Source organism: Amblyomma maculatum, chromosome 9 (assembly GCF_055883805.1).
Source record: "Amblyomma maculatum isolate TAMU_Amacu chromosome 9, ASM5588380v1, whole genome shotgun sequence".
Taxonomy (NCBI): Eukaryota; Metazoa; Arthropoda; class Arachnida; order Ixodida; family Ixodidae; genus Amblyomma; species Amblyomma maculatum.
The window spans coordinates 49,576,321-49,588,230 of record NC_139352.1 but is presented as its reverse complement, the minus strand read 5'-3'; the positions used below and the strand labels follow the sequence as shown (position 1 = coordinate 49,588,230).

The 11,910-nt window shown below is 42.3% G+C and overlaps 1 protein-coding gene across 2 annotated transcripts in view; it reads right to left on the bottom strand.

Annotated features, from left to right (window-relative positions):
• Nucleotides 1-2,476: 2,476 nt before the first annotated feature.
• The window catches only part of LOC146179023 (putative ATP-dependent RNA helicase DDX43), a 61,660-nt gene continuing 52,226 nt past the window's right edge, over nucleotides 2,477-11,910 (bottom strand). For both annotated transcript variants that reach the window (XM_084578736.1, XM_084578737.1), the window contains exons 15-18: nucleotides 7,021-7,086; nucleotides 6,543-6,650; nucleotides 5,629-5,703; nucleotides 2,477-3,283 (exon numbers count right to left, since the gene is read on the bottom strand). In XM_084578736.1, the coding sequence (XP_084434862.1) occupies nucleotides 3,037-3,283; nucleotides 5,629-5,703; nucleotides 6,543-6,650; nucleotides 7,021-7,086 (496 nt within the window). In that variant the 3' untranslated portion in view covers nucleotides 2,477-3,036. The remainder of the gene's footprint in view (nucleotides 3,284-5,628; nucleotides 5,704-6,542; nucleotides 6,651-7,020; nucleotides 7,087-11,910) is intronic.

Sequence of the window (11,910 nt, the reverse complement as noted above, 5' to 3'; positions counted from 1 at the left end):
AAGGCTGATCGGGTCCCTAGTCCAGGACATCGTTGGTAAAAGCCGCTGCCCGTGCTCTTTCGACGAGGGCTTGATCCTCGAGGTCTGAGCTGGACAGGGCCGCCTCCCCACGTTGGCCGATTATATCAATACTGGTATTTTACAAGCCCATACCATATGGTATGTCTGCCTTGAGCTAGCTTGAGAAAGCACTGGCCCTTCCTTTTTTCGGTGCGAAAGAACTATATGACCACGGCTGCAAAACCCGAAGTGTGAAGCCAGACTATTTTACCTTGAGAGTCTATAGCATAGCAACAGCATATTTTAAGAGTAAAACCAATGCCTTTTGATGAAAACAACTGTAGCGTCAAGGGCTTTTCTGCCCACAGCTGTCAGATGATCCTTCAGCAGAAGACATGAATCCGGCACAAAATGTTCTTGCGACTGTTGTTGCAGAAAAATGCAAGCCTTGTGGTGCGCTGTTTTCGATGTTATGATGTGATCAGTGTAACCATTTAGCCAGTATGATGTAGATCACAAAGTTGGAGCAAGTAGCAGGCTAAAATGTATTGCTGTCGTGTTCAGCTTTGAAAATTTAGTGAAAACAAGAACAGCGTTTCATTATATCTAATTTCTGCAAACTTACACCTCCAAAAGACGGCTGCAGGACAACTGAGCAAAATACTGGCAGTCAAACATAACATCAAATATTCTATATTTCCAGCGAGGTAATTTGCATGTAGGCACCAGTTGCTAATGCTAAAAAAAGTTTTCGTGCCAAGCATTTTTGAACAGTAGCCATCGTATGTAAAGCCTGAACCACAACCAAAATCGTGACGAAAGCAGAAAACGTGAAGACTTGACTGTAGGCATCGTCCATACTACACCTTGGCTAAACCAATGTGTAGTATGGTGTACCAAATCCACCCATGAACCAACAAAGCAACCACTGTCCACCACGGTAGACGAGACACTTCGAATTCAAAATATCTGTGGGAAATGAACTCTTCTATGTGCAGCCGCGTTTTCCCGGCTTATCGCGAGACTGTTTCGCCTCCAAAACAAGGTAAAGCCATGGAATGGGTGAAACCAAACCAGCACCATGACCAGCGTCGAGGCTTCCTCCTCCTCTGTTGAGAGATATCGTCAAGACTTGCAACTAAAAGCTAATGATTCCCACACAGTCCCAGCCAACAGTTAGGCAACGTGTTGGATGAATGCTGTGGATCTCTTATCAGCAGGCAGAGTCCAAATATGATCGGAATACAAAGCAACAGTCAAGATAGCCTCACTCAACTCTAAGCTGCGGAGTTGGCCGTGCACATCGGATATGCACGCAACTGCAGGCACAAAGAAAAACTGGAAGCCTCATCTTTAAATTCACTTACCAGCTCGCCATCTCAAGGAGATTGTGTGATGACGGTTACTGGCTGCGCATAATCAGCCAACCAACCTAGACTAGCTGCTCGCCATTTCAAACCTTTATCCTCACTTCCATTCAAGTGATTCTGTCAAGAGTCCCAACTGTGTGCTCGATAAGAGCCATTCGAGCATTGAAGTTTCCTCGAGCGATGCTAGGCACGCTAAGGATGCTACGGAGGACTAATGTTTCTCGATCAGCTCTGCGCTGTCATTCCCTGCCAGTTTTCACACAATAAGGCCTTGATGTAAATGCGAAAAATAGTCACCGTCGCACTCGTTTCACCTGAACAACAGGCAATCATTGCCAGGTCCACCATCATATAAACTTACCATGATGCAGAAGGTCATTGTCAGTTTTTTACAGGGTCATTTTATAATTCAAATTTATTTTCCGGTCCTGCTATGTTCATAAACTGTACATGCACGCACTCACTGAAAAAGCAGGACGTGTCCAACATCATCCTTTATCTACCTCCCCCTCTCCCCCCGCCACAGTAGATGAGTGCTTTAAGAAGAGTGCTTTAAAAGGGATCTTCGATAAAGCAAACAGAGGAGCACAGCATGTTGTAACCAACAAGGAATGCTTTAAAAGGGAGCCTTTCAAGAAGCTAACAACATAGTAATGCTGTAACCAAAAACTAATGCTGATGAGGTTGAAAAGAATATTACCTATATATGCCAATCCCATTAATACTGCATGGAGTCCAAACAAACCCTCTCTATATGATGTACAATCCATGGTCATGCAGTCCACTTGAGCAAGAACTAGTTCAACTCTCCTCCTCCTGATTACAGATAGTCCTGGTAGCTGTAACGTACCCCTACATTACCTTTGGCATCAAGATCATTGAAACAGACTAATTAAGTGGTTGATGCACCTGCCAGTCCTGTGTAACTTGTCAATGTGAAGAAACGCTGCTTCAATGCATCACTGAATTTCATGTGCTCACCTACCCCAAACAAAGGATAATGTCTTCTTTTGGCTCGGCAGCCACCTAACTTGACACAGTGACAAGGAAAAGAGACTAAAATCTGGGTGGAACTGTTCACGAATAAAGTACTACATCCACACATATCGAAATTACAAAATGCGCACATAACTGCGCTTTGTATTTATAGCCTGCAACATGGAAATGGACAGTGCAGCAAGATCAAACCAACACAAGTACTTGCAACTCAGAAAAGAAAAAAAAACGCGATCGCACGTCATAATACAAAATGAGACGAAGTTGTCAACAAATGATCTGTTGGCAGCATTTCTTCCACTAGACTGAGACCAAAACAACCACAGCAATGATGTGAAATTCCCTCCCTGCCCCATTATCACATAACAAAACACGTTTCTATGAGAATGTGGTTTAATCAAAAATGTGTGTTGGGTCAGCATTCTTCACCCCGAGGGGGCACTACAAATTAATGAAAGTTTCACAGAATACTATAACAGGTGATAAATTTACAAATTTGTACCACTCCAACATTCATTATCAAATTCCTATGTATGCTGCACAATAAGATATTTCTATCCTTGAAGAACAAAAAAAGACATGCCACTGCTGCTCCACCATTCACAGTCCATTTGAGGCATATAACAATGAAAGTGGTGGAGAGGGCAGGCAGCACATGAAGATGGTCCCCTTACCACCGATTGCGGTTACCACCACCTCCCCCCCAACCACCACCACCACCTCTTCTGGAACCGCCACCCCTGAAGCCACACGCACGTTCCTCATCATCCCGCCGCTTCTTCCAGGCATCAAAGCGCTCAGCCATTGAATACAGTTCTTGAGGAACTTCTTGGCTGGCCTCCTCCAAGATTTTGATCAGCTCGCGAGCCTGTCTCCAATTATCACGAGTAACCAGTGTGATGGACTCCCCACGGCGCCTGCAAGAGTGGCAAAGGCAGCCAGCATCTCTCTTCAGCAACTGTGTAGCTGACATCAGCAGCAGGCAGAAAATAAATATGAAATACTTGAGGTACACCAATGAAGCCTGACGAGGTCGCTGCACCCCTAACAAAGGGAACAGCCTACATCAATACATCAGAAAGATGGTAGATCAATTAATAGGATCAGAGGGGCCGTAATAAAAAAATACACATATACATTCTATACAGCAAAGCTCTATTCATTCAACCACTACAAAGAGAGCAACCGAGTACTGCTCATTTGCATCACAAAAAACCTTCGATCATGTCACAGAAACACACAGAAAAAAAATCATATATAGGCACATTTATCTATGTTGCTTCACACTGTCAACAGAAAACAAAATTCCCAGTAATTCCCGCAGCAACGCTTTTGTGGGTCGGCAGAAATCAAAAGAAATCAAAAAAGAAAAAAAGCATAGCGATGCAAGATATCCATTACCTAATACAGTCAAATCGATATAAAGAATCCCGCGGGGCCGCAATAATTGTTCATTATTTGGAATAACGTTGTGGTGAAAAATCTCCGATTATAAGCCTGTGGTGCAACCTAGGTATGAAAGTGACGCACCTTGGCAGTAGGCACATTCGTAGACAAGCAAAGGCTCAAATGAAACTGTTTCACTTACTCCAAAGCTGATTTATTTGAAGAAATCGATTATTTTTCTTCTGCCGCATGTAGCAAACTACCATGCACTACACTACACCACTATAGTAGAATATACACCTTCCCCTTTGCGCAACACCTCATCGGGTGCGTGATTGCACCGAGCGATGAAAGTACGGACTTTGCCCATGTGAAAAATAAATGTTTCATCAACTTCAAACCAAATATATTCGAAGAAATCAATTATTTTCCTTCTGCCACGTGCAGCAAACTACCACAAACTACATTACACCAATAAAGTAGTACATAAACCTTCCACTTTGCGCAACACCTCATCGGGAGTGTGATTACACCGAGCGATGAAAGTTCAGACTGTGCTTGTGAAAAAAAAAATGTCAAAGTTCGATATGACCTCATCTTCAGTGCTCTCTGAAGTTCGAAAATCTTGTCTCAGTCTTTCAAAACGATTGCGGCAGTCGATGAGGCAACGCTAGCTGTCTGCTGAGGCCGATTCGCTTTTCCCTACATCATTTCTTGCAGTGAAAACTGCGTTCCTATCTTGGCACTTCGCTGGCTGCAGTCATCATCTCATCTCACAAATTTCGCAATAAATTCATCCGCGACAAAAAGCACAAACACACACACACACACAGGAAGATAGAAGACAGGAGACTAGGCTTGCTGCCTACTGCTTATTAAAGAACAGCTTTGGGGGGGGGGGGGGGCTAGGAGCAGGCACTAGATGTGCTGATGATGATAGCCACAGCCCAAGGACCATACACACAAAAACTATGGCTTCTGTTCCACGCATGAGTTGCGAGCTGCAGCTTTTAGTCAAAATTGTAATACTGATGTTCCTAGATTATAGAAGAAAAAATAAGATGCGTACATTATTATGAAATAATTCTTAAATAGTTTTACATTGAAAATATAGGAAATGTGCTGATGATTCTTAAAAAGTTGTTAATTTGAAAAATTCGTTAATGTGGTGTTCATAGTAACGAGATTTAACTGTGTTCAAGATCTTAATTTCCCCAATTTTTTTTAGTTCTGCTTTTAGGGTTAAGAGAATCATATCGTGTCAAGATAGGTGTGTAAATTCTGTGGCATTTCTTTTGAGCCAGCATCATTAATAGAATATTTGCTGGCAACACATCGAACGTACGAGACGTGGCGGCGCAGGGCACATTGCTTGTCCTAAATTTTCCTACTGCACTTTAAGACACGAACAAAAGAAAAAATGTTTTTGATTCCGCACAATACTGCTGTAACCCTAGCCTCTCTCCCCATCTAATCACCGAAACGGCCCTTGTAAATGCACCTACCAGCTGTCCGCAAGCTACGACCACAGCAACTGCATTAAGCAAGCCAATGTCGTACAGCCCCACCTGACATGAATGACCCCCATGGTTTTCACGGAGTGGCCATGTAACACACAACAAGCATAACAGCTTTAGAAAATGCCTTCTTAAGTACCACACACCAAGACAGTAGACTCTCGAAAACCAAAACTTTAAGGCAGCTGAAAATTTCATTGAATTAACATGAATACACCAGATGTTGTCAGAACCAAAGCATCACAATGAAGGAAGGAGCGTGGGAGTTTGAATTAATACACCAAGTAATCCAAGAGAGCAAGCACACCATGCCACAAAGGGCAAACAATAATAAATAAAAGAAACAAAGCAACACTTACCCCGCTCGGCCTGTGCGGCCCACTCGATGGACATATTCTTCTACGTTTCGGGGAAAATCATAGTTGAATATGTGCCTGCAGCAAATACAGAGACGGCCATTGCAGGCGAGAAATGACGCAAGAAGAGGTTACATCAGTCACATAAATGGTGGCTATCGTTTCTTCTTTTTTCTTTTTTTGCATCAAGGTAGGGTTCTCAAACGCCCAACCATTGTATTCTTTGGAAGCCAGTCAACAGTCGGACATCCCCCTAACACTACAGCTAATGTTCACATTATGCATGCGCAATCATCCTACACCTCGCATAAAAGACACGCAAGTGACCTTAGGGGCCAGCTTTCAGCATGTTCACTTTATATATTGCTGCGACTGGCCCGCACTATAAATCGCGCCACTATAAATGTGTGCACCTTTTTGAAGTTGGCGATGACAAAAAAGGGTGACATATTGCAGTGGACCCTGTGTCATAGTTTATAATGGGCAGGCAAGCCAAGCCGGTGGGCGCATGTATGGTGCGAAATTTTGGCTCGCGTAAAAGAAATCTATTTAAGCTTCTTTTTCTATGTAAATGGACCCTTTCACCAAATTCATGTAATGTTTCATCGAAAAAAGTAGGCACACAATGTGAGTAAATGCAGCATTTTCCCATATCTGCCTTCTTCCCTCTCAATGCGAACAAAACGAGAAAATGTATCCAAGTGCATTTCTGAGCAGCTCCGTCCTGGTTAGATTCTAATGTAACCACAAATTTTGACTGTGCTTCTTACACTACTGAATGGCACTGAATACCGCTGAATAGTAATGAAATAGGCTCTGAAGCTGCAGATTTTCTGCAGTTTAACGCTTAGAAGCAGAGAGAGAGAGATAAGACGACTGGATCAATGGTGCCCAGCTAGCATTCATCGTCCACTCACGTCACATCCTTGATGTCCAACCCTCGCGCCGCAACATCGGTGGCAATCAGTATCCGCACATTTCCTAGCCGGAAGTCATCGAGCGCCTGTTCCCGGTCACACTGTTCCCTGTAAGGCGACGAGAGCAAGAATTAAACAGCGCCTTCTTGAAGCAAATGCTATGTGTCAGGTCAGGACAAACCAAGGAAGCCACAAGGAGAGCCTTGCAAAGGACCCTGACCATCAGCCACAGCAGAGCCAGAGTGAAGAACTAACAAATTGCTCCAAATGGCAAATGATAGAACGATAAGGATGTACACGCTTGCAGCCAGGCATGTAGCCAGAAATTTTAACAATCGCATTAAAGTCACCATTCACCAAAATGTGGATGTGGTCTGCTTGCTGATATCAATGCAGCACATAGTTGAAAACAACAGAGGTCACGACAACATTGTATAAAATAATGAGATAACAGCCAATGCATGTGTGCGTGCCTCACCTGCCGCCATGTATGGAATCACAGTTGATTCCCTCCAGGGCAAAGTCACTTGACAGGTGGTCCACCCTGCAAACAGCAAGACCAAAATAAGGTATGTGCAAAAAAAAATAAGTTGACACCATCTAATTTAACAAAACGTCAATAACTGAAAAGTCAGTTAATTTGAGTGATATCTCCAGTCTTATAGTCCCTGATGCAAATATGACTAGATAATGTTAATTAGAAGATTTAGGGTACTATGCGGGAATGCTTGACCCTATTTTTGACGCAAACCAACGAAGCAACGGCCCCTCGGAGCCTCAAAGCAAGGCCAATACACGATACGTAGGAGCGCCCCAGCCCCAGAGCTTTCAGTACAAAAAGAAACTCTGATCTATGGCTTGCACCCTTTAACACAGCGCATCACCCATGCCAGATCCCATTTTTAGCAGGATTCATGGGGCTCCAAGCACTGAAACAATTTAATTCATATGCAAATCAGCTCCACATAAGAATTTCAAACTGTACACTGTTTTTGCCTGGCTCATTCACGCTGGCCCCATTGAAAGGCCAGTAGGTAGTGAGACATCAGCTAATGAAAATAACTTCAGGGGCATGGGGGAACCGTGAAATCAGTGTGGCATGCAGATTTGCAGCAAGCTATTTTGTCTACACTCGCATGTGGTAGGCAAGATGCAGCGCCACTTTGCTCTAGACATTTTCTGCCATGTGCAGTTCTTTCAACAACCCACTTAACTAGAACATTTTTCGCAGTACCAGTGACTTCAAATTGACAAGATTTTAGTGTACCAATTCACACACATGCCTTATCGCTCTTTCTTTTATGTGCAAGGCCAGCGGCCTCATACAAATGAAGATTAAAAGAAATATGGTCTAAAAATGGCGCAGAATGGCACTGCAGTCAACTTGTCACAGACCACAGAGACGTTGACATTTGCTAGGGGTGGGAGGTGCTTTAGTGTAAGCATTGTATTGTATTGTATTGGGGTTTTATGGCGCATAAGCAACTGAGGCTATCATGCGCCAAGAGCAAGGTTAAAATCTGTTCTTATTTGGAAAGGGGAAGAGGGTTCGTTAAAGTTTACAGTTTATTCAGAACGTCTGCTTCTTTTAAAAAACTAAGAACACATGTTAAGTTTATTATTGCTCTTTCTCCTAAAAGTAATTTGGGATGGAAAGGGATGGCACGATCATAAAAAATAGTAAAATGCTTTCTCCGTAGTGTCTCTAGTTTTGGGCATGTAATCAGGATGTGGTTGACTGTGAGTACTTCTCCGCATTCTCCACATATAGGCTTATCTTGTTTCATTAGTAAAAAATTATGTGTGAGATGTGTGTGCCCGATACGCAGACGGCATACTGTAACCTCCATGAAGCGTTCCTGATGAGTGCTTGTTTCCCATTCTTCTATTATAGGCTTTACGAGGTGCAATTTATTACTTTCTTGGTTATTCCATATAGACTGCCATATATCCTTTTGTTTTCGTTTAATTAACTTTATGCAATCCTTACAAGGTATGTTTACTTTCTCTATTTCTTTACTGCCTGCTTGAGCAGCACACACGTCCGCTCTCTCATTTCCTTCAATGCCCATGTGGCTTGGAACCCAACAGAATATTATGTTATGTCCTTGGGCTGATATCTTTATTACATCGTGTATTATGTTACCGAGTAATAGCATGACTGCATTTCTGGAGTTTAGAGCTGTGAGCACACTCAGTGAATCTGTATAGATAACACTGTTCTCAGTGCCCTCGTACACAATTTTTGCTACAGCTACCCGGACAGCATAACACTCGGCTGCAAATACTGATGCACATTGAGGAAGTCGAATAATTTTTTCGGAGTTCGGATCCACTACAGCGCTGCCAACATAGGAGGCAGTTTTTGATCCATCCGTGTAAAACTCTGTGCATTTTCTGTATTTCTCTTTTAGTGCGCGATATTCTTGTAATATATATTCTGTAGGAGTTTCGCTCTTTTTGAACTGTGTAAGAGTGAGGTCACAGACTGTTGGAAAGTTGTACCATGGGGCCAGGGGCCTATTTTCTTGAGCGACATCAGGCAAGGTGTCCAGAATATGGAGCTCACGGCAAATGTCTTCAAATCGCATTATCAATGGTCTTGTTGTCTGAGGCTTATTTGAGAATATTGTTCGGGAGGGGCAAGTTGTGACAATCAATAAACAGATGTGTTTTTTCCGTGTCCTTATTTTGAGGACATATGCGCATGTAAGTAAAGCTCGTCTATCTTTCAGTGAAGGCTCGTTAGTTTCAGCATAGAGGCTATGCACAGGAGACGTTCTGTATGCACCACAAGCAAGGCGGAGGCCTAAGTTATGCACTGGGTCTAATTTCTTTAAATATGATTGCCTAGCTGATCCATAAACTATGCTTCCATAGTCCAAGGAGGAGCGCACAACCGAGCGATATATATGCAAAAGGCATGCCCTATCAGATCCCCAATGTTTGCGTGAAAGGACTTTTAGGATGTTTAGGGATTTGGAGGCTTTCTTCTTTAGTGCTTGTATGTGAGGGAGAAAAGTGAGTTTTTTGTCAAAAGTAATGCCCAAGAATTTATGGTTATTGTTTATGGGCAATTTGATTTCATTTAGGTGTAAGGTAGGATTGGGCTGTATGCCTCGTTTGAGCGAGAACATAACTGCCACTGTCTTCTGCGCAGAAAATTTAAACCCATTTTCACTGGCCCATTTTGTTAGCTTATTTATTGTTAATTGGATCTGTCTCTCACATGTGGACATGTTGCATGATGTGTAGGCTATTTGAAGGCCGTCCACATAGAGTGAATACATTATGGAATTTGGTATTACTTTACTAATCGAATTCATTTTTACAACGAAAAGTGTGGTGCTGAAAATGCACCCTTGGGCACACCATTCTTCTGCAGAAAGGTTCTTGATAAAGTGGTCCCAAGACGTACTTGAAACGACCGATGTGACAAAAAGTCACTTAAAACCTTTAGCTTTCTGCCACATATGCCTAAATCTGCTAGGTCGCGCAATATCCCATACCTCCAAGTTGTGTCGTATGCTTTCTCAAGGTCAAAAAAAAATGGCAAGGCAATGCTGTCGGTGTATAAAAGCCTCTCTGATAGTGTTTTCAAGACGCACGAGATGGTCAGTTGTTGAGCATCCTTTTTTAAAACCGCACTGATGAATGTTTAAAAGTTGATGGGATTCTAAAACAAAAGTTAGTCTGATGTTTAAAACACTTTCAAATGATTTTGCTAAACAGCTGGTGAGAGCAATGGGCCTATAACTACCAGGAGATGTCGGCTCCTTTCCGGGTTTTAAAAATGGTACGACAACAGCTTTTTTCCACGCCTCTGGCAATTTTCCTAGGACCCATATTTTGATAAAAAATTTTAATAGTGCCTCTATGGCAGGTTCGGATAAGTGGGCGAGCATTTTGTAGTGAATTTGGTCAGGACCAGGTGCAGTTTGTTTACCGGCAGCTAGGACATTTTTTATTTCTTGAAGTGTAATTAAGCTATTATAGGGTTCTTTTGTACTACTACTTGTAGGGAGTTTTTGTTTCTCTGCTGTGTTTTTGTGTTTCAGGAATGTTTGAGTGTAGTGTGATGAACTGGAAACTTCAGAAAAGTATTCACCTAAAATGTCGGCCTGTTCTTGTATAGTTGTCTGTACTCCGGGGGCTGTTAGAAGGGGAATGGTAAATGGAGAGTAGCTGCCATTTAGCTTTCTAATCTGTTCCCACATTTGTTTTGATATTGTTGAGCTGTTTATAGAAGTTACATAGTTCTGCCAGGAGCCTTTTTCGGCGCAGCGGCGGATGTAGCGGGCTTTTGCTCTTGCTTTTTTAAACTTGACGAAATTGTCCTGTGTTGGGTATCTGCGAAAAATTCCCCATGCTTTGTTTTGTTCTTTTTTTGCTTGTTTACATTCTTTTGAATACCAGGTTTTGTGATTTTGTTTCACCACTCCTGAGGACTGAGGAATTGCTATATGTGCTGCAGTAAGGATACAATTTGTGTAAGCATCGTTTAGTTCATCTATATTATATTTATCTGGAGTAATTTTTTCTAGGCTGGCCTTCTCTCGGAACAGTGCCCAATCGGCTAAATGCAGCTTCCAGCGTCGCGGCTTGGATGGGATGATTTGTGGTGAAAATGTTAAGCTGATTAGTATAGGTAAGTAATCACTTCCGTATGGATTATCTAAAACGTCCCATTTAAAATCTGTAAAAATTGATGGTGAGCTGAGGGATAAATCAATACAGCTCATTTTGCCTGAACTAGATGAACAGTGGGTTGGTTTCCCGGTGTTAAGGAGACAGATATTATTACATAGTATACAATCCTCGATGATTTCGCCTCTCGTATCTGTTTTTCTACTGCCCCAAAGGATGGAATGTGCATTAAAATCTCCTACTATTAAAAATGGCTCTGGAAGCTGCTTTAAAAGATCTTCTAATTCATAACTACTAAATTTAAGGTGCGGCTCTAAGTATGCGCAGCACACAGTTATAGTTTTAAAAGCCTGTAAGGTTACCGCTATAGCTTCAAACTTAGTTTTTAGTTTGTGTTCTCGAACTGCTACTCCATTTTTTACTACTATGGCAACGCCACCTGAGAGCCTGACAGCTTGCTCTCGGTCGCGACGGAAGACTGCATAGTTTTTGAGTATGTTCTTATGTTTGGGACCTAAATTTGTCTCTTGCAAACACAAGGCTAGTGGTGAGTGAGTGGCCAATAAGTGTTTTATGTCATTTATATTAGTTAAGAGTCCTCTGCAGTTCCATTGTAAAAAAGCCATTTTGTATTAAATGAGTAGAGCAAGTTAAGTTTTGTTTTCAGGCCCTCTGATTCGGGGCTTTTCTCGTTTTAATCAATCCAAGGAGCTGCGCTGTC